General features: G+C 41.1%; 1 protein-coding gene across 1 annotated transcript in view; it reads right to left on the minus strand.

The window, feature by feature from the left end:
- Positions 1 to 8578, minus strand: part of LOC129504494 (phospholipid-transporting ATPase IB-like) — a 158885-nt gene extending 150307 nt beyond the window's left edge. The window contains exons 1-2 of the mRNA XM_055317216.1: positions 8419 to 8578; positions 8145 to 8289 (exon numbers count right to left, since the gene is read on the minus strand). Of these exons, the coding sequence (XP_055173191.1) occupies positions 8145 to 8289; positions 8419 to 8578 (305 nt within the window). The remainder of the gene's footprint in view (positions 1 to 8144; positions 8290 to 8418) is intronic.
- Positions 8579 to 27202: the final 18624 nt, after the last annotated feature.

A 27202-nucleotide genomic window follows, 5' to 3' on the forward strand; every position in this document is an offset into this window, starting at 1 on the left:
CTGGGCCAAAGGCAGGCGCCAAACCGCTGCGCCACCCAGGGATCCCCCTCATGGGCTCTTTATCACTAAAAGTTATCTTAAATGCCTAAGCCATGTCATGGACAAAGAAAATCATCACCAGTGTGTTTTGTGTTTTCTAATTAATCTACTATATTTTTAAATCAGAAAGACCAGGAGTTTTGGGAAGCCAGCAGAATAGGAGGATCCTGAGTTCAACTTGTCCCACAAACACACTGGGATAACTGCTCCATCCCAGAGAAGCCACACCAAAAAGGGCAGGAAGGGCAGAGTTGTAATTGGAAACCAAATTCCCTGCACAAGTAGCCACAAACAGGAGAGACAGCATAAGCCCCAAGAAGTGAGGGAGTCTGACCCTACACAGGGCACCCCCAGACCTGGGGACCCACACTGATGAGTCCCCAAAAATCTGGCTTTGAAAACCAGGAGGGCTTCAATCCAAGGGCTGTAAAACTCCGCAGACATAACCGTGGGAAAGCCAGAGAGTGAGAAAAAACTGAGTCCCGGCCCTTAAAGAGACAGTATACTAAAAAACTCAGTCCAAGACCTAACACAGAAGCATCAGTTTCAAAAGCACAGGGAGTATACAGGAAGGATATTTATTTACTAATGTTAGAAGGTATGCTGCAGGAACAGGAATCTGCATGAGAGTTTTCTGGGAATAAGAGTGCTGGAGGAGGCCATTTCTCTTTCTAGCCTAGGTAGCCAGATGTTTGTGGGAGCTAGAAATACTGTTCGTCTACCTTACTAGCATTTGGTGCCCCAACCCAGCATTCCCCTGTGAACCCACCCTATCCAGCCAGCCTGTTTCCTCAGCAGGCATCCCACCAAAACAACTCCTGCCCCACCACACTCTGCAAGCAACTCCCACAGGGAACACCAACACTTCAAAGTGACTCCTACCCTGGAGAGAGGGAGAGATAACCCCACATACTAACATACCCAGTTTCTGCAGTCGGGCCTCTTAGCTGGTTACACAGAAAGACGTACTGTACATCTGCAGCTGTGGCAAAGAGGCTATTTGCAGACAGCTAGGCTGACTTCTGGCCCCACTCACCAACAAGCCCACAGTAGCCACAGATAGGCCTCTCCACAGTGCAGGGAGCAAATCCTACCCAGTACACAAACAGAAGGAAAAGTGGGTCATTGCAGATGGCTGAATTAAGGGTAATTGAGGCCTAACCATAAGAGGAGGGTGCAAGCAGCCCAGTCAGGAGACACTCCTGGAGGATGTGGCTCTGGTGACCAAGGGAGATTGCACTATAGGGCAACTCTTCTACAGAAGGCCATTATATTTAAGTCTAGGAGACATAAGTAGCCTACCTAGTATACAAAATTAGACACAGAGAGCTAGACAAAATGGAGACAGAAGAATATGTCACAAATGAAAGAACAAGATGAAATCACAGGAAAAAAATGAAACAAAATGAAACAAAAATAATATGCCCAATAAAAAAAATTTTTCAGGGATGCCTGGGTGGCTCAGTGGTTAAGTGTCTGCCTTTGGCTCAGGGAGTGATCCCGCAGTGCTGGGATCAAGTCCAATATCAGGCTCCCCATGGGGAGCCCACTTCTCTCCCTACCTCTTTCTGTGTGTCTCTCATGAATAAATAAATAAATCTTTTTAAAAGTTTTTCAAAATAATTCTCATAAAGATATTCATGGAACCTAAGGAAAGAGTGGATGAACTCAATGAGAACTTCAACAAAGAGACAAAAAAATCTAAAAAAAACAGTGAGATATGAAGAATTCAATAACAGAAATAAATACACTAGAGGAAACAACAAGCAGATTAGAGGATGCAGAAGAACAGATTAGCAATCTCAAAGACAGGGTAATAGAAAGCAACCAAGCTGAACAGCAAAAGGAAAACCCGATAATGAAAAATGAGAATGGGTTAAGGGAACTCATGACATCATCAAGTGTAATAACATTCACTTTATAGAGATCCTAGAAGAAGAAAAAGAGAAGAGGGCAAAAAATTTATTTGAAGAAATAATAGCTGAAAATGTCTCTAATCTGAGGAAGGAAATAGACATCAAGATACAGGAAGCAGATATAGTCCCTAACAAGACGAACCCAATGATATTCACACCAAGACATATAAAATAAAATGGCAAAGAGTAATGATAAAGATAGAATTTTTTAAAAAGCAAGAGACAAGCAGAGAGTTCATACAAGGAAAACCCCCATAAAGCTATCAGGTGATTTTTCAGCAGAAACTGTAGACCAAAAGGAAATATGATATATTCAGAATACAAAACCCTGGGTGGCTCAGCAGTTTAGCACCTGCCTTCTTTGGCCCAGGGCGTGATCCTGGAGTCCTGGGATTGAGTCCCGCATCAGCCTCCCTTCATGGAGCCTGCTTCTTCCTCTGCCTGTGTCTCTGCCTCTCTCTCTCTCTCTCTCTCTCTCTCTCTCTCTCATGAATAAATAAATCTTTAAAAAAAATATATATATATATATATATATATATATAAAAGAAAGCCTACAATTAAGAATATTCTATCCAGCAAGATTACCATTCAGAATAGAAAAAGGGGTAAGGAGTTTCCCAGACAAAAGTTAAAGGAGTTCATCACCACTAAAGCAGTCCTATAGGAAATATGTAAGGAAATTCTTTAAATGGAAAGAAAAGGCCGTAATTGGAAGTATGAATATTATGAAAGGAAAAAATTTCACAGGTAAATACAAACATATAGTAGATTAATGACTTATAGTGAGTATGAAGATTAAAAGACCAAAGTAGTGGGGTGCCTGGGTGGCTCAGTTGGTTAAGTGTCAGACTTAGGCTCAGATCATGAACTCAGGGTCCTGAGATCAAGCCCTGCATCAGGCTCCCCAGTCAGGGGGAGCCTGCTTCTCCTTCTCCCTCTTCTGCTCTCTCTGTCTCTGTCTCTCTCTCTCTCTGTCTCTCAAATAAATAAAATCTTTATTAAAAAAAGACAAAAGTAGTAAGATTACCTACAAAAAAGTAGTCAAAATAAAAAGACATAAAATATGACATCATAGGCATAAAACATAGAGAGAAAAGTAAAAATGTGGTGCTTTTAGAATGTATTTGAACTTAAGCAACTATCAACTTAACATAGAGCACTATATACATAAGATGTCATATATAGGTTCCTGATGGTAACCATACATCAAAAACCTATAATAGTTACACAAAAAATAAAGAGAAAGAAATGCAAGCATAACACTAAAGGAAGCCATCACCCACAAGGAAAGAGAGTAAGAAAAGAAAGGAACAGAGAAGTACAAAAACAATCAGAAACTGACAAAATGGCAGTAAGTAAATACCTATCAACAATTAAACGTAAATGGATTAAATGCTCAAATCAAAATACATAGGGTACTGAATAGATAAAAATAAAATAAGACTTATCTATAAGCTGCTTATAAGAGACTCATTTCAGATCTGAGAACATATACAGACTGAAAGTGAAGAGAAGAAAAAATATACCAAGCAAATGGAAACCAAAATAATAATAATAATAGTAATAATAATAATAATAATAATAAAAGCTTGGGTACCAATACTTATATAAAACTAAATAGACCTTAAAACAAAGACTGTAGCAAGACACAAAGAAGGTCACTACATAATAATAAAGGGATTAATCCAACAAGAGGATAGAACAATTGTAAATATCTATGCATCCAACATAGGAGCACCTAAACACAAAAAGCAAACATTAGCAGTAATAAAGGAAGAAACTGACAGTAATACAGTTAATAGTAGGGGACTTTAACACTCCACTTATATCAATGGTTGGATGATCTAGACAGAAAATCAGCAAGGAAACAGCAGCTGTGAATGGCAGCTGCTGGACCAGGTGGACCTAACAGATATAAACAAAATATTCCATCCAAAACAGCAAAATATACATTCTTTTCAAGTACACATAGAATATTCTCTAGAATAGATCATATGCTAGGCCACATAAACAAGTCTTGATAAATTTAGAAGATTAAAATATCAAGCATCTTTTCTGACCAAAATGATAGGAAATTAGAAATCAATTACAAAAACGAAACAAAACAAAAAAACACCTGGAAAAAATACAAACACCTGGAGGCTAAATAAAGTGCACCTAAACAACCAATGAATCAATGAAGAAATCAAAACATGCATGGATACAAATGCAATTGAAAACACAATGATCCAAAAATCTTTGGAACAAAGTAAAACCAGTTCTAAGAAGGAAGTTTATAGTGATATAGATCTACTTCACAAAATTAAAAAAAAAAAAGAAATCCCAAATAAACAACCTTACACTTAACAGAGCTAGAAAAAGAAGAATGAATAAAGCCCAAAGCTAGTAGAAGGAAAGAGACAATAAAGATTAGAGTGAAAAATAAATAAAATGAGACTAAAACATTAGAAAAAGATAAATGAAACCAAGAACTGATTCTTTAAAAAGATAAAATTGATAAATGCTTACCAGAGTCATCAAGGAAAAAAATGACTCAAGTAAATAAAATCAGAAATGAAGGAGGAGAAATAACCAACGCCACAGAAATAAAAGGATTATAAGATAATATCATGAAAAATTATATGCCGGGATCCCTGGGTGGCTCAGCGGTTTGGCGCCTGCCTTTGGCCCAGGGCGCGGTCCTGGAGTCCCGGGTTCGAGTCCCGCATCGGGCTCCCGGCATGGAGCATGCTTCTCCCTCTGCCTGTGTCTCTTGCCTCTCTCTCTCTCTCTCTCTCTCTCTCTCTCTCTCTCTGTGTGTCTATCATAAATAATAAATAAATAAATAAATAAATAAATAAATAAATCTTTAAAAAAAGATTATATGCCAAAAACTAGACAACCTAGAAGAAATGGATAAATTCCTAGAAATATATAACCTTCCAAAATTGAAGCAGGAAGAAATAGAAAATTTGAACACACAGATTGCTAGTATTAAAGTTGAATTGGTAACCAAAAAACTCCAAAGAAACAAAAGTCCAGGGCCAGATAGCTTCACAGGTGAATTCTGCCAAACTTTTGAAAAAAGTTAATACATTGTATTCTCAAACTATTCCAAGAAATAGAAAAAGGAAAACTTCCAATTTCATTCTACAAGGCCAACATTACCCTAAAGCTAAAACCAGGCAAACATTGCTAAAAAAGAAAATGACAGACCAATATCCCTGATGAGAATAGATTCACAAATCCTCAACAAAGTATTACCAAACTGAATCCAACAATACATTAAAAGAATCATTCACCATGATCAAGTAAGATTTATTCTAGAGAAACAACTGTGGTTCAATATTTGCAAATCAGTATGATACATCACATTCATAAGTAAAAGGATAAAAACCATATGATCATCCCAACAGATGCAGAAAAAGCAGTTGACAAAATATAATATCCATTCTTGATAAAAAAAAAACGCTAAATAAAATAGGTTTAGAGGAAACATACCTCAACATACTAAAGGTTTTATATGAAAAACCCACAGCTAACATATTCAACAGTGAAAAACTGACAGCTTTCCCTCTAAGATGAAGAACAAGAAAAGCTGTCCATTCTCATGAATTTTATTCAAAATAGTACTGCAAGTCTTAGTCACAGCAATCAGACAAAAAAAGAAAAAAAAGAAAAGGCATACAAATTGGTAAGGAAAAAGTAAAGCTGTCACTATTAGCAGATGACATACCATATATGAAAAACCTCTTAAAGCTCCACTCTTAAAGCCCATTACTAGAATTGAGAAATGAATTTAGTAAAGTTGCAGAATACACAATTAACATATAGAAATCTGTTATTTCTACACACTAATAACAGAGTTACAGAAAGAGAAGTCAAGAAAAAAATCCCAGTTACAACTGCACTGAAAATAATTAAATACCTGGGAATAAACTTAACCAAGGAGGTGAAAGAGCTTACTCTGAACACTATAAAACACTGATGAAAGAAACTGAAACAAATGGCAAGATATTTCATGTTTATGGATTGGAAGAATCAATATTTTTTAAATGTCCCTACTACCCAAAGTAATTTACAGATTTAGTACAACCCCTATCAAAATACCAACATTTTCCACAGAACTAGAACAAATAGTTTTTAGATTTGTATGAAGCCACCGCAAAAGATCCCAAATAGCCAAAGCAATCTTGAGAAAGAAGAACAAAGCTAGACATGTCACGGTCCCAGATTTCAAGATTTACAATAAAGCTATAGTAATCAAAACAGTATGATACTAGCACAAAAACAGATTAAAGAACATAACAGAGAGCCCAGAAATAAATTCACACTTAATTGGTCATTTAATCTATGACATAGGAGGCAAGAATACACCATGGGAAAAAGACAGTTCCTTTAGTAAATGGTACTGGGTAAACTGGACAGCTAGCTAAATGCAAAAGAATGGAACTGAGCCACTTTCTTACACCATACACAAAAATAAACTCAAAATTGATTAAAGATGTAAGCCTGAGACCCGAAATCATAAAACTCCTGAAAGAACACATAAGCAGTAATTTCTTTGGCACTGGATGTAGAAACATCTTTCTAGAAATGTCTTCTCTAGCAAGAGAAACAAAAGTAAAATTAAAGTATCAGGACTACACCAAAATAACAAGCTTTTGCACAGTGAGGGAAACCATAAACAAAACAAATAGGCACCCCACTGAATGGGAGAAGGTATTTGCAAGTGACATATCCAATAAGAAGTTAACATCCAGAATATATAATAGGTTTATTTTTTTAATTTTTATTTATTTATGATAGTCACAGAGAGAGAGAGAGAGAGAGAGAGGCAGAGACATAGGCAGAGGGAGAAGCAGGCTCCATGCACCGGGAGCCCGACGTGGGATTCGATCTCAGGTCTCCAGGATTGGGCCCTGGGCCAAAGGCAGGTGCCAAACCGCTGCACCACCCAGGGATCCCACATCCAGAATATATAAAGAACTTATTCAACTTAACACCTCCCCCAAATTAATCTGATTAAAAATAGGCAGAGGACCTAAATAGACACTTTTCCAAAGAAAACATACAGACGGCCAACAGACACATGAAAAGTGCTCAACATCACTCATCATCAGGGAAATGCAAATTAAAGCCACAATGAAATACCACTTTACACCTGTCAGAATAGCTAAAATAAAAAACACAAGAAATAACAAAAATGTGGAGAAAAAAGAACCCGGGTACCCAGTTGGTAGAAATGCAGATTGGTGCAGCCACTATGGAAAACAGCATGGAGGTTCCTTGAAAAATTAAAAATACAAATACCATATGATCTAGTAATTCACTACTGGATATTTATCCAAAGAAAGCAAAAACACAAATACACAAAGATATATGCACCCCTATATTTACTGCAGCATTATTTATAATAGTCAAGATATAGAAGCAAGCCAAGTGTCCATCCACAGTTGAATGGGTAAAGATGTGGTGTATAAATACAACAGATTATTACACAGTCATAAAAAAGAATAAAATCTTGCCATTTGCAAAAGCATGGATAGACCTAGAGGGTATAATGCTAAGTAAAATAAGTCAGTCAAAGAAAGACAAATACTATATGATTGTAGTCACATAGGGATTTAAGAAACAAAGAAGAAAAGAGACAAACAGACTCAAATACAGAGAATGAACTGGTGGCTATCAGAGAGGCACGAGTGGGGGGACAGGTGAAATAGGTAAAGAGGATTAAGAGTTACAGTTATCTTGATGAGCACTGAAAAATGTATAGAACTGTTGAATCATCACATTTTAATTCTGAAATTAATATAACACAGTTTTATTTATACTTCAATTTTAAAAAAGCCTAATGCTCAATTCTCCAAAATAGGATATTGGTGGGGAGCTCAGCAGATCTGTGAGGTTCCACTGGAAAGCACTTTCCCTCATAGGTAGGTATTACTAAACAAAGCTCTCAAATGGCAGAGGGCTGCATAATATCGCTATCAGCAGGAACCAGTGAGAGGAGAAACCAACTCAGAGACAGAAACCTTGAAGGTGAGGTGAAAACACAGCCTATTCTTGGTAGTGAACTTGAGAATTCAGTTTCTCAAGGTTTGAGACAATTATTATAGCCTGAAACATCCACATCCACAAGTGTTTTTTGCAAGTGAGGACCACATCTTCTTCCTCCTTCCTCTCCTCCCAGCTACACACACTTCTCACCTGATCGAGTTTTTGCAGAAATTGTTCTTAAGGGGTTCATTGAGGTAAATGGTGCGGGCTTTGGACACTTCTGATCCTTGCAGAGACTTTTGCCAGCCCATCTTTTCCTCCACCTTCTGACAGCCCACAGAGAAATCAGCAGGTCCTGCATCAAGAAGGCACAGGGATGTTACACAGAAATGCAAATGAAGCTAGGCTCCAGGGAAAGTAGGAAATGCACTGTGTGTTCTGGTTCAGCACTTTAGTCTCTGTGAGTCCCCTGGAGTCAGATTGCTTCCTAGCCCCAGGCCCTCATCTGCCGGATCCACTTCTCCAGAAACCACACACCCTAGGCCTCCACTGCCACCCTGCATTGGAGGGGCAGTTCCAGTTCCTTCATAGTTCCCACAACCCCACTCTCCCCAGCCCCAGAGGCTCTGGGTAGGCACGGACATTCTACCCCAGGAGGAGACAGTGGACCAAACAGTGATATAGGTCCCAGCAGCTGGGTTCAGAAAGAAGAGAGAGGAGGGGAGAAACTAGAGAGGGCTGGGGGAGGGGAGGGGCTGGGAAGAGTGTCTTGGCTGAAGAGCAATAGTTCCCTGACCAGAGAGCAGCCCCCTGGCCATGATGGCCTTAACATTCCCCTCACTTTGACTAAATTTTAAACAGAGGTCTTAACTATAGACCCTTAAATTCCCTACTTTTTTCTAACATAAAACATTTACTTTAGAAAACATAATTGTAAATTTTTACTCTACTCTCTTTGGAATGTATATAAACATCCTTAAAAGCCCCTTGCCAGCTTTAAGATCCAGGGAATGCCTTTCTCAAGGACCTGGGATATATCTGAAATGTAATCATCAAAGATCTCCATGGTAAGGTGGGAGCCTAACTTCAGGGGGTGCCTTGCTCTAAGTGTAAAACCCCCTCCTGTCATGAAGATAAGAGAAAATGTACTTATTCTTTGGGTGAAGTCAGTTATCAGACACAAGGGGCCAATGACAATCCCCATCTTCCCCACCCCATCTCTTATAAATTCTCCCATCTTTTGTTTCAGCTGAGGTGAATTCATTTTCTCTCCCCTATTGCAATAGGCTTGAATAAAGTCTTCCTTGTCTGGTTAACTTTGCCCAGGCAATGTTTACTTTGATATCTCTTAAGACAAAATTGAATGAGATTTTTGGCCAAGGGGCCAAGGAAAGTCTCATTTGTTTTTGATGAGAAATAGAGGCTAGTATGTCCTCAACAGTAAGAAGCATCTTTGTGCTAGAGTCCATGTGCTCAAATTTCCTCAGATCCTTCAGTAAAAGAACTTTCTGACCATTATTGTATGTTTAGCTTAGCTATTTCTCTTCAAGCATCTCCCTAACAACACATCCATGTGTGAGGGTGAAGAAACAAAAGGTGAGTGATAGTTAACTAAGGAGATGCTGATGCATATAATGCTCAAATCACCTCACTAAAGACCTAGAATCTTCAAGGCTATCTGCTGACTTGCTACCTGAGAGAAGGATGCTGGTGGCCAAGTATCCTAGTTGAAAGGCCTAAGCTGATGTCCCAGCTCAAATACTCAGTGCTTTCTGCCACACTAACATGTCTCTTCAGCAAATAACTGGTCTGTTAGAGTGGCCCCTTTAAATTTAGTAACAGTAAAAAATGAGCCAGCATAGAATCTATGAAAAAATAATGCTGCCATTTGCCCAAAAAATTACAAAGTATAAGGAACAAAAGACAAAGGAAATTCTTGTTTGCACATCAAAAGAATTCTTCCAAAACTCACAGAAAATGCATTTCCTGTAAAAGATATTAAATATGTCCATTATTAAACAAGAGGTCAAAAAAAGAAATACAAAATTATTTTTTAAAGTGATAATGAAACTGCAGAAGAATTTTTAACGTGACCTGAAAGAGCTCAAAGAGAAATGAAAGAGAAATATCTTAAGAAAAAAGAAAGCCACATTAGAAGCAACTACAATAACAAACAGCTGGAAAGAGGGATGTCCTGCCCAGACCACAGAAAACTAAGCAAAATGAAATGAAAAAGAGCACAGAAGATAAAGAACTGAAGAGAAATTATAGATGTGGGACAACGGATATCCAATGTATGCATATCCTTAAACAAGAAATAAAAAATAAAACAAAAATATTGGTGAAATAGACCTTTCTTTAATGAGAACATGACTAAGAAAGATCTGACACAAAATAAATGCCAAGACACTTCTTGGCAAAGTTTATTAGACTTTAAGCATAATGAAAAAAATCAGTATAAGACAAATCAAATCATTTATGAAGGTTGGAGAGAGAGGGAATATTGGGGCCATACTCAGACATCACCATTGAAACATTCAAGCTAGAAGCAGGAGACTCAGATATCCTGTCAATAAATGAATGAAAAGCTGATAAACAAGATGTAGAAACCAGTGATTTATTTATATTTATAAACAAGGCTTTAGATAATGGTACGCCATCCTATTGTGACCAAACTTTCTGTTGAAACAGCTTCAAATGCTGACTTTAAAGGATGAAGAAAAGCTTTTTAAATTCATTAGGCAAGATAGTAGTTATTATCAAGTCAAATTTTAGCACCGCCTTCAGCCCAGTGTGTGATCCTGGGGACCCGGAATTGAGTCCCGAGTCAGGCTCCCTGCATGGAGTCTGCTTCTCCCTCTGCCTGTGTCTCTGCCTCTCTCTTTCTCTCTCTCTCTCTCTCTCTCTCTCTCTCTCTCTCTCTGTCTCCCTCTCCACCACCCGCCTCCCTGCTCATATTCTCTCTCTCTCTCTCTCTCTCTCTCTCTCTCTTTCTCCCTCTCTCAAATAAATAAATAAAATAAAATAACACATTTCAGATAGGCTAAATGTCTAAGTATGAAAAGTAAAATTTCAAATATTCAAAAGAAAATATTAATTAAATCAGTGTGATATCAAGGTATGGAAAAGATTACTTCAAAAAGGTTCAAAACCACAAATCATAAAGGAAAATACTAATTAATCTGACTTACCTCATGAAAACAAAGAACCTTTGGTACATTAAAAAGTGAAACAGAATTTAAAAACAAACTACATACCTCCAGAATATATTTTAATGTATATAACTGACACAGGTTTTCTACCCAGATGATTTAAAGAATTCCTACAAATCAATAAAAAATATAAAAACATGATCAATATACAAATTGGTGATTAACTTATAGAAAGAAAAAAGCAAAATGGCCTATCAATACATGAAAATATGCTCAAGTTCAATCAAGCTAAAGCTAAAAACTAAAGAGTATGACAAAGCCAAGGCTGGTGAGGACATGGGAATTAGAAACTAGTAGAGGACAGGTGGGAGTACAAATTAATTCAACCATTTTGGAGTCTAAGTTAGCTTCAGTGTCCCACAATCCAGTACAGTAGTCATTCCTCATCCATGGGTGATATATTCCAAGACCCGCAGTCAATGCCTGGAACCACAGAGAGTACTGAGCCTTATAAACACTATGTTATTTCCTATACCTACACATTTATGATGAAGTTTAATATATATAATGGTATTAGTCATGCTAAGAGAACAACAGCAATAATAATAAAATAGACCAATTATAACAATATACTGTAACAGAAGTTATGTGAATGTGGTTGCTTTCTCTCTCAAAATATCTGACAGTATTGTAATTCACCCTCTTGTGATGATGTGAGATGATGAAATGCCTGTGTGAGAAGACAAAGTGTAGTGAATGATGTGGACATTGTGAGCTAGTGTTAGGCTACTATTGGCCTTCTGACCATATGCCAGAAGGAGGATCATCTGCTTCTGGACCGTGAGTGACCCTCCGGGGTGATTGAGACTGTGGAGAGCAAAACCGTGGTTAATAGTGGACTACTGTACTTCTGCTTCTAATTATAGCTTTTAAAAAAATCTCATACATGTATACAAGGAGGTGTGAACAAGAATGTGCATTTCTACTGTTTGTAACCATGAAAAAAAAAGGAAAAACCTAAATACTTATCAGTAGAGGAACAATTAAATAAAACCCATCTTAATCATATGATGAAATATTGTGGAGACATTTAAAAGAGTAACTATGTCCTGGAGACCCGGGATCGAATCCCACGTCGGGCTCCCGGTGCATGGAGCCTGCTTCTCCCTCTGCCTGTGTCTCTGCCTCTCTCTCTCTCTCTGTGTGTGTGTGACTATCATAAATAAATAAAAATTAAAAAAAATAAAAATAAAAAAAATACAAGAGTGACTATGGCTAGATGATCAATATGATAGATTCTTAGATAGAAATCTAAGAATGATGTGAAAACGATTAAATCATTTATGTAAACTTTTCAGAAACATAACTACAATATTGTATCTTGCTTATGGCTCTATATTTGTAAATGTAAATGTATTATAAATGTATGTATATAAATGCATTTTTAAGCCACTGAAATCATACACAACATAGAATAATAATTGCCTGGAGCAGAGGCAGAGGGAAGAGAACAGGAGGACTGAGCCTTGAGATAATGGTTAAAGGTGATTTTTGCTTTGCCTTATCTCCAATGATTTCTTTAAAAATTTAAATTTAAATTTAAAAACAAAAATTACTATATATATAAGTTTGTTTATATACTATATATAGTTATACAGTATATACTATGTATAGTTATATAATATATATATGATATAAATATATAGGATTATTTTGTGTGGTGAAAATACGCGTTTGTTGAATTTCATTCACGTGCATTGACATACATCACACAGCCTGACTGCATTGGCATCTGCCAAACAGTGACAGTCCAAACCACTAGAGTGTTTTTAAGCAATAAGTAAACGACATATGAATTTATCATCTCAGTTTACTGCCTCTCTGGCCATTTAGGGTATGGGACACTGATTCTAGTTTCTTGACACCTGTTCCACAAAATTTCAAGGGCAAGACCCTAGAATGAAAGGGAAGGACAGCTCCCTGGGTGAGCCTGGGACATCCGAGAATGGACCTGAGTTCAGTTACTGGAACAGTTGCACAGCTGCTGCTTAAAGGGGCCACACCCTGAAATAGAGGGCTTCCTAGTTACTCACCAGTCAGGCTGGCGACACCACCTTTGACTGGAAAACTGGCCTTTTAGGGTTAATATCCTGAATGTCTTCACTTAGCACCAACAGCCCTAATCCTGACGGACCTGGCCCCGGTCTTGGCCCGGAATGAGCTGTAACCTTCCCAGCTTGCCTCTGGAAATTCTGACAGTTGGCTCAGCACTGCCCTTGCACGGTGCTCCTGAGACAGAGCTGAGCTGCAGCACTTCTTGTCCTTCTGACTCACCAAGGCTGCTAAGTATGAGTAGAGGGAGAGATGAGCTATGGTATGTGAATGCAATAGAATATACACCAGTCAGAAGCATATTCTAGAAAGTAACATGAATAGGTCCTGAAGACCTAACATTTTATAAAAGTTAGGAGAATGAGATTCATAGCACAATATCCTTCACATAAAAAAATTTAAAATGTATACAAAATAAATACCAATATGTAGTTTTTCAAGGAAATATATTGGAAATGCTGAAGATGGCTTGGGGGTAGGGGACAAACATTAAATATACAAGCAAGTGAGGAGTATGGACATGCAGTCAGGAGATGAAGAAAAATTACTCATGAGAGGAAAAAAAAATCAAAAGACAGATTACTCGGTAAAGCTGTCTGCCACAGATGGACAGAAGTTTTATAGGTCTTATTTTTTTTTTTTTTAAAAAAAAAAGGTGATTTAGGTTTCATCCTCTTCCTGTGCCCCATCATTTCCAGGTAAATTCCACACATGTGCATGTACACTTTTTATGTCTTCTTACCACAGCATTTAAGTTATTAGAGTATCAGTTGGTGAAGTGATGCCCATGCTTCATGTGCCATGAAACAGCTTATTTCTTATTCACTATCATCCTCTCAACTGTAGGTCTGCTTCCCTGGATGAATCTGAAAAGGGAACATTTCATAAGTTCAATTGCACTTGGAAATCAGCACGTGAACTAGAGTTAGCCTTCTTCCCCTATTTCTATTTTTAAAGTGAAGCATCTCTTGCGGCAAATATGTTAACTGGATGAATAGTAACATAAACCCAGGTAGCAGAGACCAAGAACTAAATCTGCTCAACTTTCTATGTTTCTCCATACCATACCCAGCTTAGAGCCCCTTATCAGCTTTCCATAGGATGCTATGACCATATGATGGGTTACAGTCTAGGGAAACTGTGGGGCAGGCCATGCTTCTAGACTGTCCACCAGGAGACTTAATAACACCCATTCTCATATCAGTTTGGTAGGACTGTCATAACAAAATGCCACAAACTACATGACGACATGATATAAATCCATTTTTTCATAGTTCTGGAGGTTAGAAGAGCAAGGTGCCGGCAGGTTAGATTTCCTGAGACCTCTTTCCTTGCCTTGCAGATGGCCACCTTCTTGCTGTGTTCTCATGTGGTCTTTCCTGTATGAACACATATCCCTGGAGGCTCTCTGTGGATTCTAATCTCTTCTTGCAAGGATACCAATCATACTGGATTAAGGTCCACTCTAAAGGCCCCATTTTCACATAATTACCTCTTTAAAGGCCCTATTTCCAAATACAGTCACATCCTGAGGCACTAGGGATTCATATGAATTTTTTGAGGGGACATAATACAATCCATAACAATTTCCAAAGAGTCTTGCTCACAATGAGGTGCCTCTTGATGCTTTAGTAGCCAAGGAGTTCAGTATTAACCAAGGTATTCATTTTCTAAATCAGGTGTATTTTTAAGAGAATACCCTAACCCAAAGAATAAGGAGCTTCCTTCTCCAGCCCCCAAGTCCTCAGGCACATTCATCATCCCCTCTTCTCTAAGATAACCCCTAGTGAGTAACTGTGGGATATCCTTAGGGCTTATCACATTGCCCTCCCTAAGGTAAAGCTTGGCTTATTAGTCTTTGGTGCCTGGTTACCATAACAGCTCCTGGCATCCTAAGAAATATTGTACGGATGTACCTTGTTTGCAGGCCATGAGCAGCCTGAAAGTGAGGAACACTGGGGAGGGCGGGAGAACCAGAAGAAGGTGCCAGGGATTCAGAGGGTGGGCCAGAAAATAAACCATCACCCCTTCACTTTTGCAGTGACCACCCCTTCACTTTTGCAGTGATGTCCCTGTACAGAAGCATGCACTTCCAAGTTATAGCAAGATGCAACACAATTTCTATTTGAAAATGTGCATGGAGGGATCCCTGGGTGGCGCAGCGGTTTGGCTTCTGCCTTTGGCCCAGGGCGCGATCCTGGAGACCCGGGATCGAATCCCATGTCGGGCTCCCGGTGCATGGAGCCTGCTTCTCCCTCTGCCTGTGTCTCTGCCTCTCTCTCTCTCTCTCTCTCTCTCTCACTGTGTGCCTATCATAAATAAATAAAAAAAATTTTTTTAATTAAAAAAAAAGAAAATGTGCATGGAAAACAAAAATGCTAGATTTCTTATGGTTCTCTCACACTTATTTAAAACTTATGATACTCAAGGCATAGTGTCTATGTGTTTGATCAGGGAAAGATAGGAACACAGTATTCTCACATTCCAGGGAAAGCCAGCAGTGGACTTTCTCTGGACAAACCTAACACTTTGTGTTCTAAGAAGTGAAACCTTAGATCTGACCAAGAGGAGGTGAAATCACTGAACGGCAATGATGGTTGTCTGGGTTGTGAGGCCTGATGTGAAACAGAAAGAAGGGTTGGCTGATAAACCCTGAACTGAAATTCCACCTTTCTGGTCAAGACAGGCCATTGTTGGGTCACCTGAGTGTCTCAGTCAGTAAAGCACCTGAATGTTGGTTTAGGCTCAGATCATGATCTCAGGGTCGTGAGATCAAGCCCCATGTTGGGCTTTGCATTGGGCATGGAGCCTGCTTGGGATTCTCTCTCCCCCTCTCCCTCTCCCTCTGCCCCATCTCTCACCCCCACCCCTCTCTCCCTCTCTAAAAATAATTTAAAATAAAAAAAAAAGACTGGCCATTGTTATATAGGGAAATTTGTCTTCAGTTCATTTCCTGGATTACCTAGTCTATATTTTTACTTTAAGCACGCTCTTCCCTGCCTCCCCTTTAAAGACTGCTATGGATTGGACTGTGCCCCCTAAAAAGATATGTTGATGTCCTAACATTTAATATTTAAGAACATGCTCTTATTTGGAAGTAGGGTCTTTGCAGACGTAACCAAGTTGAGAAGATGTCATTGGGTAGATCCTAATCCAACAGGACTGGTGTCCTTATAAGAAGAAAATGCCATGTAAAGACAGAAACACACAAAGAGAATGCCATGGGATGATGGACAGAGAGAGATTGGAGTGATGTGTCTACCAGCAAGGAAACACCAAGAATTGACAGCCACTGCCAAAAACTAGGAAGAGGCAAGATAGGGGATTCCGGGGTGGCTCAGTGGTTTAGCGCCTGCCTTCAGCCGGGGCGTGATCCTGGAGACCCGGGATCAAGTCCCACATCGGGCTCCCTGCATGGAGCCTGCTTCTCTCTCTGCCTGTGTCTCTGTCTCTCTCTCTCTCTCTCTCTGTGTGTGTCTCTCATGAATGAATAAATAAAATCTTAAAAAAAAAGGAAGAGGCAAGATAGGATTTCTACTCAAGATCTGAGATAGAGCATAGCTTCATAGATAACCTTGATCTGAGACTGTGAGAATACAATTCTGTTGTTTTAAGCCACCTGGTTTGTTGTGCTCTCAGAAACTGACACAAAACTTCTGGATACAGCAGTTTTAAGGAGCTGATACAAAGACAAACCTCTTGGAAGTAATGTCTATACCAGCTGACCCTGCTTCATCAACTCCCATTAACCACTCAACTTAATGAAATCTGGCTACTACCACTCCATGGAAACTACTCACAAAGATCACCAATGTCCTGCTGTCAACAGCTCCAACAGACTCTTCTTAGACCCCCGTGTCACTTCCTGGCAGCATCCTCTTCCTCTGCCTACCTCCTAAACATCAGTGGGCAGAACTCTATCTTTTCTTGTTTGAAGCCCTGTCCGTGTGAAAGTCTATCCATTCTTCAACACCCAGGTGATAATCATAACTATGAGAGGCCCAAATTCAAGTCACTCCAAACCCATTCCATCTTACATTTTCTATAAGTCGAGAAATAGTTGTACAATCTATCCTGCTGCCAGAAACTTAACTAAAACCCTTCAGCTTACTCTCGGACTTTCCACATCCAACTAAAAAGCAACCTCCACTTAAATACCTTCCCCCTCCACCACCATTGCCAGAAGTTAGCCACTTGTTTCTCACCTGCACTGTTGCAAGATCCTCCTGCCTCTAGTTATGTCTACTCTACAATGCTTATTTCTTTCCAAAATACAAATATGATGATGTCACTCTCTGCTTAAAGACACAACTGCCCTCAAAATGGAGCCAAAGCTCCTTAACAAGAGTGTTCTATTACCTGACCCCAGGTTACTTAGTCTAGTCCCTCACCCTCTATGTTCCAATTACATTGAACACTGAAATAATTTCCAGGTCCCTACACACTCAAAAGTCATTTCCTTGCCTATAAACTCTAGCATGTGATACCCACTAGACCACAATTTCCATAAGGAAAAGAACTTGCAGTAAATGAGAAATTAAATAAGAAATTATAATGTATCGGGGTGCCTGGGTGGCTCAGTAGGTTAAGCAGCCGAGTCTTGATTTTGGCTCAGGTCATAATCTTGGGGTTCTAGGATCCCGCCCTGGAACCACTGGCTCCCTGCTCAGCAGGGAGTCTGCTTGAGATTCTTTCTCTCCCTCTGCCCCTCCCCCCTCGGCCCGCACCTGCACACTCTTACACTGTAACATAAATAAAACTTTTAAAAAGAAAAAAAAAATCAAGGTATCCGCAAAGCACCGTTTTGCTCCCTTTGGAGGCTCTGAGGAAGAATCTAGTCCTCAGCCCATCCAGCTCCTGATGGCTGCCAACATTCCTTGGCTTGTGGCCATAAAACTCCAATCTCTGCTTTCATCTTCACATGGCCTCCTTCTCTATTTCCTGTGCCCAATCTCCCTTTGCCTCTCTCTATTTAAGGACACCTGTGATTGCATTTAGGGCCCACTCTGCTACTCCAAGATAAACTCTCCATCTGGAGATCCTTGTTTAATCACAGCTGCAAACTCACTTTTTTTTCCAATTGAGGTGACATTCACAGGTTCCAGGAATTAGGATGTGGGTATATTGGGGGTAGGTACATTTTCAGCCTACTACAATGGGCTCATACTTCCTAAAACATAGCTAGGTACTCCATCAGTCTTCTTTCTAAGAGGTAAAATGGGCCCCTCTATTCACAAATACATCTTTACCATAACTTAACAGAAAATGCCTGACAACCCAACCAGGATCCCTAAGGGTCTAATGTCTGCTCCCACGGTTCTTCATGCAATAATGCTGGCTGTCTGGTGAGTTGCCTTCTCCCCAACCATTTAATACTTCTCCGAAGAGTCTCTTCATATGTATGCCTTAGATTACTTTCTTTCCTCTAGCAGGGGAACTAGTGAATATAATACAATGTAAGGAATATACGGAATATACGGCCGTATCAAGAAATGTCTCGTGGGATCCCCAGGTGGCTCAGTGGTTCAGCACCTGCCTTTGGCTCGGAGCGTGGTCCTGGAGTCCCGGGATCGAGCCGCACGTCGGGCTCCCTGCATGGAGCCTGCTTCTCCCTCTGCCTGTGTCCCTGCCTCTCTAGTTCTCTCTCTATGAATAAATAAATATTTTTTAAAATGTTTTGCAACGTGTAGCTTAAAAGAACAGCGCAAATGTCGTAAATGACCGGTCTCTGGGCAACAAAAGCTGCCCCAGCACAGCCTTCCAGACGCTGATCCTCCAAAGAGGGAGAGAAGGAGGGAGCACAAGCACCAACAACCGGAGCTGCCACCAGAGCGAGGGGTCGCTCTTCGCAGTCGCAGGTGATGGGGAAGGGCATCCTCCCCTTCCCGCTCTTGGTCCAGCCCTCGCCACCCCTGCAGCCCTCGGTGAGGGAAGCGCCGGCAGCGCGCGCGGTAGACCGGCGAAGCGCGCGCCAGAGGCCAAGTCGGCAGCCAGTCACCCAGCCCGACGCGGTGCAGCCAGCCCACTTTCTCCGCGGGGCGCTCGCAGCTGGCCCGGCCGCGGGTGCGCCACGTCAGAGGCTGAGTCGGCCCCGCAGCCCGGCTTCGCCCCGCACCGCAGCCCGCGGACCGCGCACCGCACGCGGCTTCCGGGCCTCGGCGCCCCAGGCGCGCACGCGCACAGCCGTGGGGGGGGGCGGGGGCGGGGCGCTGATCCGCCCGAGCCCCGCGCGTGGGCCTCCTCGGCCGCCGTCGCGTGGTGCGCGGTCCCGCCGTCGCGGAGTCCTGGCCCCTTGTGGAAGGAGGTTCGGGCTCTAAGCCTCCAGCGCTCCTCCTTCGCCCGCGCACGGGCAGGACTTCTCCAGAGCCTCGCCTGGTCTGCAGCTGCGGGCGGCGCGGTCCCGCCACCGCCCCCCCCGCCCGCCCGCCGCAGCGTGCAGGCCCCGCGGGCTCCTCTGGCCCTGGCGATGCCGGAGGCCCCATCCTTCGGCCGGAAACCCGGCGGGAGACAATAGGACGGAAACTTTTCAAATTTTTTTTTTTATTGGAGTTTAATTTGCCAACATATAGCATATACCCAGTGCTCATCCCGTCAGGTGCCCCCCCAGTGCCCGTCACCCAGTCACCCCCACCCCCCCCCGCCCTCCTCCCCTTCCACCACCCCTAGTTCGTTCCCAGTTGAGTCTCTATGTTCTGTCTCCCTTTCTGATATTTCCCACTCATTTTCTCTCCTTCCCTTTATTCCTTTTCACTATTTTTTATATTCCCCAAATGAATGAGACCATATAAAGATACATCCATGAAGGCAAGAGAAACCAAAGCAAAAATGAACTATTGGGACTTCATCAAGAAGCTTTTGCACAGCAAAGGATACAGTCCACAAAACTCAAAGACAACCTACAGAATGGGAGTAGATATTTGCAAATGACGTATCAGATAAAGGGCTAGTTTCCAAGATCTATAAAGAACTTCTTAAACTCAACAGCAAAGAAACAAACAATCCAATCATGAAATGGGCAAAGGACATGAAGAGAAATCTCACAGAGGAAGACATAGACATGGCCAACAAGCACATGAGAAAATGCTCCGCATCACTTGCCATCAGGGAAATACAAATCAAAACCACAATGAGATACCACCTCACACCAGTGAGATTGGGGAAAATTAACAAGGCAGGAAACAACAAATGTTGGAGAGGATGCGGAGAAAAGGGAACCCTCTTACACTGTTGGTGGGAATGTGAACTGGTGCAGCCACTCTGGAAAACTGTGTGGAGGTTCCTCAAAGAGTTAAAAATAGACCTGCCCTACGACCCAGCAATTGCACTGTTAGGGATTTACCCCAAAGATTCAGATGCAATGAAACGCCGGGACACCTGCACCCCGATGTTTTTAGCAGCCATGTCCACAATAGCCAAACTGTGGAAGGAGCCTCGGTGTCCATCGAAAGATGAATGGATGAAGAAGATGTGGTCTATGTATACAATGGAATATTACTCAGCCATTAGAAATGACAAATACCCACCATTTGCTTCAACATGAATAAGTCAATAGGATGGAAACTTAATGCTGTCTCAAGGAGGGTGAATATGGACGCCTGGGTGGCTCAGCGGCTGAGCATCTGCCTTTGGCTCAGGGTGTGACCCTGGGGTCCTAGGATCTAGTCCTGCATCGGCCTTCCCCCCCCCCCCCCGGGGAGCCTGCTTCTCCCTCTGCCTATGCCTGCCTCTCTGTGTCTCTCATGAAACAAAAAGAAAAAAAAAAGGTGAATGTTTGGTGGTAGGACAGGGTAATAGCCTTGGGGATAGCAGGAATATAAGAGTTCTTGGGGTGTCTATGTAGCGGGAAGAATATCAACTCCTGCGAGCAAGAAAGGTCACCCCTCTTCATTCTCTGGGTCTCAGTTAATTTCTGACTCCTCTGAACCACATCCACCTGCTCTTCCCTGCTCCCATCTGATAGGCTGGTTAAAAAATAAAAATTACCCCAGTCTTTGGAGTCCCCTTACCAGGGATTAGGCCAGATTCTGACTTGCTGGGTAAATTAATGGTTTAGTAACTTATGCAAGGTCACATTGCCAGCTACAGGATTCACACCCCGATCTCCTGGACTCCAGAGGCTGTGCTCTCAACCCAGATGCTACATCTCTTTATGAAATGTTTAGCCTCAGCCCTGTTTGAACCCAGTTTGGATCGCGGTGCTCTGAAGCATAAAACACCCTGGACTAGAAGTCAAACAACAAAACCAGAAGTCAGAAGGTGACCAAAAACATGACTCTACAGTTCTCTCATCTTCAGTTTCCTCTGGACAAAATGGGGTTAATGTCCCACATCTGGGAATTGTAGGGAGTGTAACTGGTCATTTGAAGGCCACCATCCAGCCCATCATAATGTCTTCTTGCTGACAGATTTTCAAGAACAGATGCAGCATCTAGGTAAAGTGGCCTCATCATCACTGATGCAAAACTAGATTCTATACCACTAAACTGGTTGGTGGCAGATGAGACATGATGACGGTGCAAAGGAGGTAATTATGACACTATCCACCCCCTACTTCCACTCCCTTTTCACCTCCCGGCAAACAGACTCTGACAGGAACTAGGCCACATGGAGAAGGGAGACTGACTTTGAAACAGTGAATCTGTTGTCAAAATGCCACTGGTCAGTTTGAGAGAGATACCTCACATCACATAGGGCTGAGTAGCTCCTGGAATTATCAACAGTCCTGCTGAATTCACATATCACTTTCCCAAACAAGTGTAGTCCTCCCCCCAAAAAAAGCAGGAACCTCCAGACGTTGCTTAAGTCACATTTGCAGACTTCCTTGAAGCCAGAGGCTAGTGACACATGAAAGCATAGACTAGGGGGAGGTTTTTTTTTTTTTTAAAGATTTTATTTATTTATTCATGAGAGACACAGAGAAAGGCAAAGACATAGGCAGAGGGAGAAGCAGGCTCATGGCAGGGAGCCCGATGTGGGACTCAAGCCCCAGACTGGGATCACACCCTGAGCCAAAGGCAGATGCCCAACCACTGAGCCACCCAGGTGTTTTAAGTGAAATCTGCAGCAATTCTCTCCCTCTCTGGGGAGGACTTTAGTTGGCAAGTCACAACAGATTCCTGAAGAGGGCTCTAGTTGTATGAAAATTGATTTTCGGGCTCAAAGGCTTGCATTTCCCTGAGATAAAAGGGAGTTTTCTTAAATTTAAGATATAATCAAAATGGTTCCTATTGTAACATACCTTTGTATGGAAATAAGCAGCCTTGCTCACTCATTCAAAATCATATGGCAGGCTCATTTGAACATATCAGTGGCTGTGTTATTTATGTATATGTTTGTGTGATATTTTATATTTCATTCCAAAAAGGAAATTTTAAATTGCTTCAATTTGGACATTTTCACCTAAAACCCAAAGCAGTCAGAAGACAAATTCCATTTAAAGGCCATCTGAATGAATGAATGAATGAATGAATGAATGAATGAATCAGTGAGCGAATGAATGCAGTTTGTCCCAATCTTATAGAAACGCTACCTTTTCTGAGCCCTTTTATAGACTCCAGGGAATAGGAATTCATCTAGCTTATTATCCCCAGAACTCGGGTAATGGAACTTTAGACTGAGTTCTAGACAGATCACATTCACTCATTTTGATCTTTAAGCTTCTGGGAGATAGGGATTTCATAATCTACTTGATAAACCACCTCCAAGTTTAAAAACTCTCACCTTTGGAATTGTTTTCCTGTTACTAATCCAGTCCCTCCTCTAACACTTTAGTATTATGGAAACTTAGATCTGGAAAACAGCCTTAAAGGTTGTTGTATTAGTTTTCCAACAAACTTGATTAAAATACAAACTTATTACTTTACAGTTCTGTACATTAGAGTCCAACAGAAGTCAAAACAGAAGTCAAAATCAAAGTGATAGCAGGGCTGTGTTCCTTCTTTGGGGGCTATGTGTGGAGGCAAGGGGACTCTTGCCTTTTCTACCTTTTAAAATCCAGCTGTAGTCCTTGGTTTGTAGCCCCCTTCCTCTTTCTTCAAAGCCAGCATTTCTCTGACTGTTCTTCACATCATCCTTTGACTGTGATGTCAGCCAGAAACATTGTCTGATTTTAAGGACACATAATTAGATTATTCCCCCCATAACCCAGAAAAATCTCCCTATTTTAAGGTCCTTACCTTCATCACATGTATAAAACACCTTCTGCCACATAAAGTAACACTGAAAGGTTCCAGGGATTAAGATGTAGACGTCGTTGGGGGCCATTATTCCACCACAGCCTAGCGACATTTGTAAAAAGTATTTTTAATATTGCATCTGCCCTGGCTCCCTGGGTATTTCACTTTTCTGACTCAGGTTAGACCTTGGCTAAGTCTCTAACATCCTCAGTAGCTCCCTGATTTTAACTACATTAGTTGAATGCACTTGATACATCAGTGGCCTTGTTTCTACAAAGGGCATCCCCAGCACCGTGAGGACGGGACACGCCCACGTGGTGTATCCAGCTATTAACGCGGAAGCTGTGATGTGTGGCTGTGGAATATTTCTAATAAATATATTGTTTCGAAAAAAAAACTTTTTTTTCAAATCCTCTCTTCAAACTCCTTTCATCTCTTCAAACTCCTTTGTATTAGAAGGAATTCCTTAATAGATGCTTCTCTAATCTGAGTACTTCCATTGATGGGAATGTTATTATTTTACAAAACCACAAAAGGCAATGTTGACCAACACTAAATGTCACAAAATTCTTATGTTCAGTCCCAGTAGCCCCCATGCATAGGTCCTTGTCTTAAAAACCACAGGAGGAAACCAGTATCCCCACCTACACATCCCACACATGAAGTTCTTTATATGCAGACAGCCAGAAGATTTCCTTTTTTTCCTTTAGTTGAACAAATTGAACACCTATTGTATGTTGATTCTATTCTAGGTTTCAGAGATACAGTGACTAATCAGCTAGAAAAGTCCCCAGTCTCATAATGCATTTCTTCCACTGAAGGAAACAGGTGGATAATCCAATAGACAGCCTTGGCATCACCTTAAATACCACCAAACCAGGGGTACCAAAATAATTTTTGAGAGAATTTTATATATATATATATATTTTTTTTTTTTTTGAAAAATCACCTGCTGGGGCACATAGGGGGCTCATTCTTTATTTCAGTTCAGGTCATGATCTCACCACATCAGGCTCTGCGCTGGGCATGGAGTCTGCTTAAGATTTTCTCTCTCTCCCTCTGTCCCTTCCTGCCACTAAAATAATCTCCCATCTAGCAATTATGGGTGGGTAGTGGGTAGAACCAGTTAGATCTTTGTATACATATTTTATATTTTAGAAATGTTTACATTTTGAATAATGGAATAATACCAAAACCTTTTCAGAGCCATGGTCCTCTGAAGATCTTACTCTGGTCTTGAGGGAAAAACAATTTTAGGGCAGCCCAGGTGGCTCAGTGGTTTAGTTTCTGCCTTCGGCCTGTGGCGTAATCCTGGAGACCCACGTCAGGCTCCCTGCATGGAGCCTGTTTCTCCCTCTGCCTGTGTCTCTGCCTCCCTCTCTCTCTCTGTGGGTCTTTCATGAATGGATGAATAAAATCTTAAAAAGAAAGAAAAACAACTTTAAGTGAGGCAGAACAGTTTCTATTAGAGTAAGCAAAGATGACTTCCTAGGAAAAGTAGAGACTTCCAAGATGACTTTCCAGGATTTCAATAAGACTAGCAGGGAGAGGGATGCCTGGGTGGCTCAGTGGTTGAGCGTCTGCCTTCGGCTCAGAGCATGATCCTGAGGTTCCGAGATCGAATCCCACACTGGGCTCCCCACAGGGAGCCTGCTTCTCCCTCTGCCTATGTCTCCGCCTCTCTATTTCTGTGTTCCTCATGAATAAATAAAGAAAAATTAAATCAAATTTTAAAAAAGACTAACAGGGAGACATTCTATAGATTCGTATTGACCTAGGCAGCCAGGTGAGAGGGAGAATCAGGGCAGATGAACCTTTTAGTTTGGGCATATGGTTGAGGATAGGGCATAATCTGATGTTTTACTTTAGTTGTTAAATAGAAGTCTTCTCAGAGGCACAGAGAAGACTAGGAATTCAGGGATAGAAGACTAGGGATAACACAGTTCTGGCAGCAACCCCTGCTATCTGCAAACATCCTGTAAAGCAAGAAGGAACCAAAGGTCAGACTTAGAGGATAAGCAAGGCACTTGGGAAGTTCGTCTCCCCAGTCCAAGGATAATTTCTCACATGATTGGCAACACATCAGAATGGGGAAGTCTGACTCTGTAGTGCTCAAAAGGTAACATGAGCCCACCAATGAGCTCTTTAGAAACAACATGAAGGTATTTGGAGCACAAGGGCCACTTCATGCGGTTTCCATCTCTACAGGCTACAAAATCCAGACCTAAGCACGTTCAACTTGCTGTGGTTGAGTTTACCGGAGTCACTTGAAACTCCAGGTTGTGACAACCTGTAAAGCAAAAGCTAGAGGATGCTCCAATGAATAAGGTCATCAAGGCATTTGTTCTTATTCATTCAACTTAAATTTTACCTTTTTCTTGTGGTCTAAATTCAGCCTCTCCACATTCATTCTCAGAGCTGGCAATAGGAACATGTCATTTCCACTCAAATTCTGTGCTGCTGTTTCTGAAATATAGATGTAACTGAAATAGGGGCAACTGGGTGGCTTAGTCAGTTAAGTGTCTTGCCTTTGGCTCAGGTCATGATCCCGGGGTCCTGGGATAGAGCCCTGCATCAGGCTCTCTGCTCAGCGAGGAGCCTGCTTTTCTCTCTCCCTCTGCCCTCCCCCCACCCCCCGCTTGTACTCTCCCTCTCTCTGTCAAATAGATAAAATAAAATCTTAAAAAAAAATAGATGTAAGTGAAATAATGTAAGTAAATCTAAACAATTTTTATTCAAATTTCCTGACATAGAAAATGAAAAAAAAATGTTTATTTTCAATTCAACTTTTCCAGAGGCTCTGATGTTGACATTATAATATTGAAAGTTCATTGGACTAAGTTATCTGATGACACAACTTCTCCATTGTTGGTAAAGTGATGCATTCTGTAATTAACATTTGAGGTATCTCCTTCGATTTAGCTTTCTGATTAGAAGGCTTTGTTGCAAAATGATTGTTTAAGTTTGTGTATTTATTTTAGGCATGTTTGCCTTTAAGACTCAGAAGAATTCTGACTTTTGTTTGGCTACAGATTGACATTAGTCATAGTTTTGAAGACCTTAAATGATTGCTGGAAGTGTTTCAGGCATTGTTTTTATTGGGACCAAATTTGTATCCTGTGATGATACTCTCATTCTCAGTGTTTCTTATTTTTAAATTTTGTTGGGTCCCTACGTGGGTATGCTTACTTGAAACTAGAAATTCCACTATAAGTGGGCAAAGTGTAAAATGAGAACAAAAGAGTAGTACAGTGCTGGCTGTCTGAGTAAATAATGGTATGACATTGGTATCTTATCCCTTTTTGGTTCCCCACAAGGTTCTGGATAACTCTGATCACTCCCTTCTATTACTACCTGTATCCTCCCAGAGAACTTGGGCATGACTGGTAGTAAAGATCAGTGGTTCCCATTCCTGTGGAGCAAAGTATAATCTTTCTTACTGGGGCAGCCAACTATGACTTGGCTTCTTTCCTTATTCATACAGAGGTTTAGCTGTTTAAAGATATAACATGATTGAGACAATTTGAGTGAACCAAGCTCTGCTCCCTTAATGTCTACAAATACAATGGAAAATATTCCAAACCTCAACATCTACTCTTAAACAGGAAGTTGTCTCTTGGCAGCTCCAGGGTTGACAGATCTAAGATATGACCTTTATAATATCAGATCCTTACTGACATGTAGACTTAGACAGTGGTGGGTGGGAGCTGAGAGAACTTGTCTTCAAGCACACGTGAAATACTCTGAGGAGTCTCACAGAAAGAAACGGGAAGACTGAGAGGAGATGGAGATCATACACTAGCTGGTGAAAGTAAGGGCTGTAAAAAAT

Source organism: Nyctereutes procyonoides, unplaced genomic scaffold, assembly GCF_905146905.1.
Source record: "Nyctereutes procyonoides isolate TBG_1078 unplaced genomic scaffold, NYPRO_anot_genome, whole genome shotgun sequence".
Taxonomy (NCBI): Eukaryota; Metazoa; Chordata; class Mammalia; order Carnivora; family Canidae; genus Nyctereutes; species Nyctereutes procyonoides.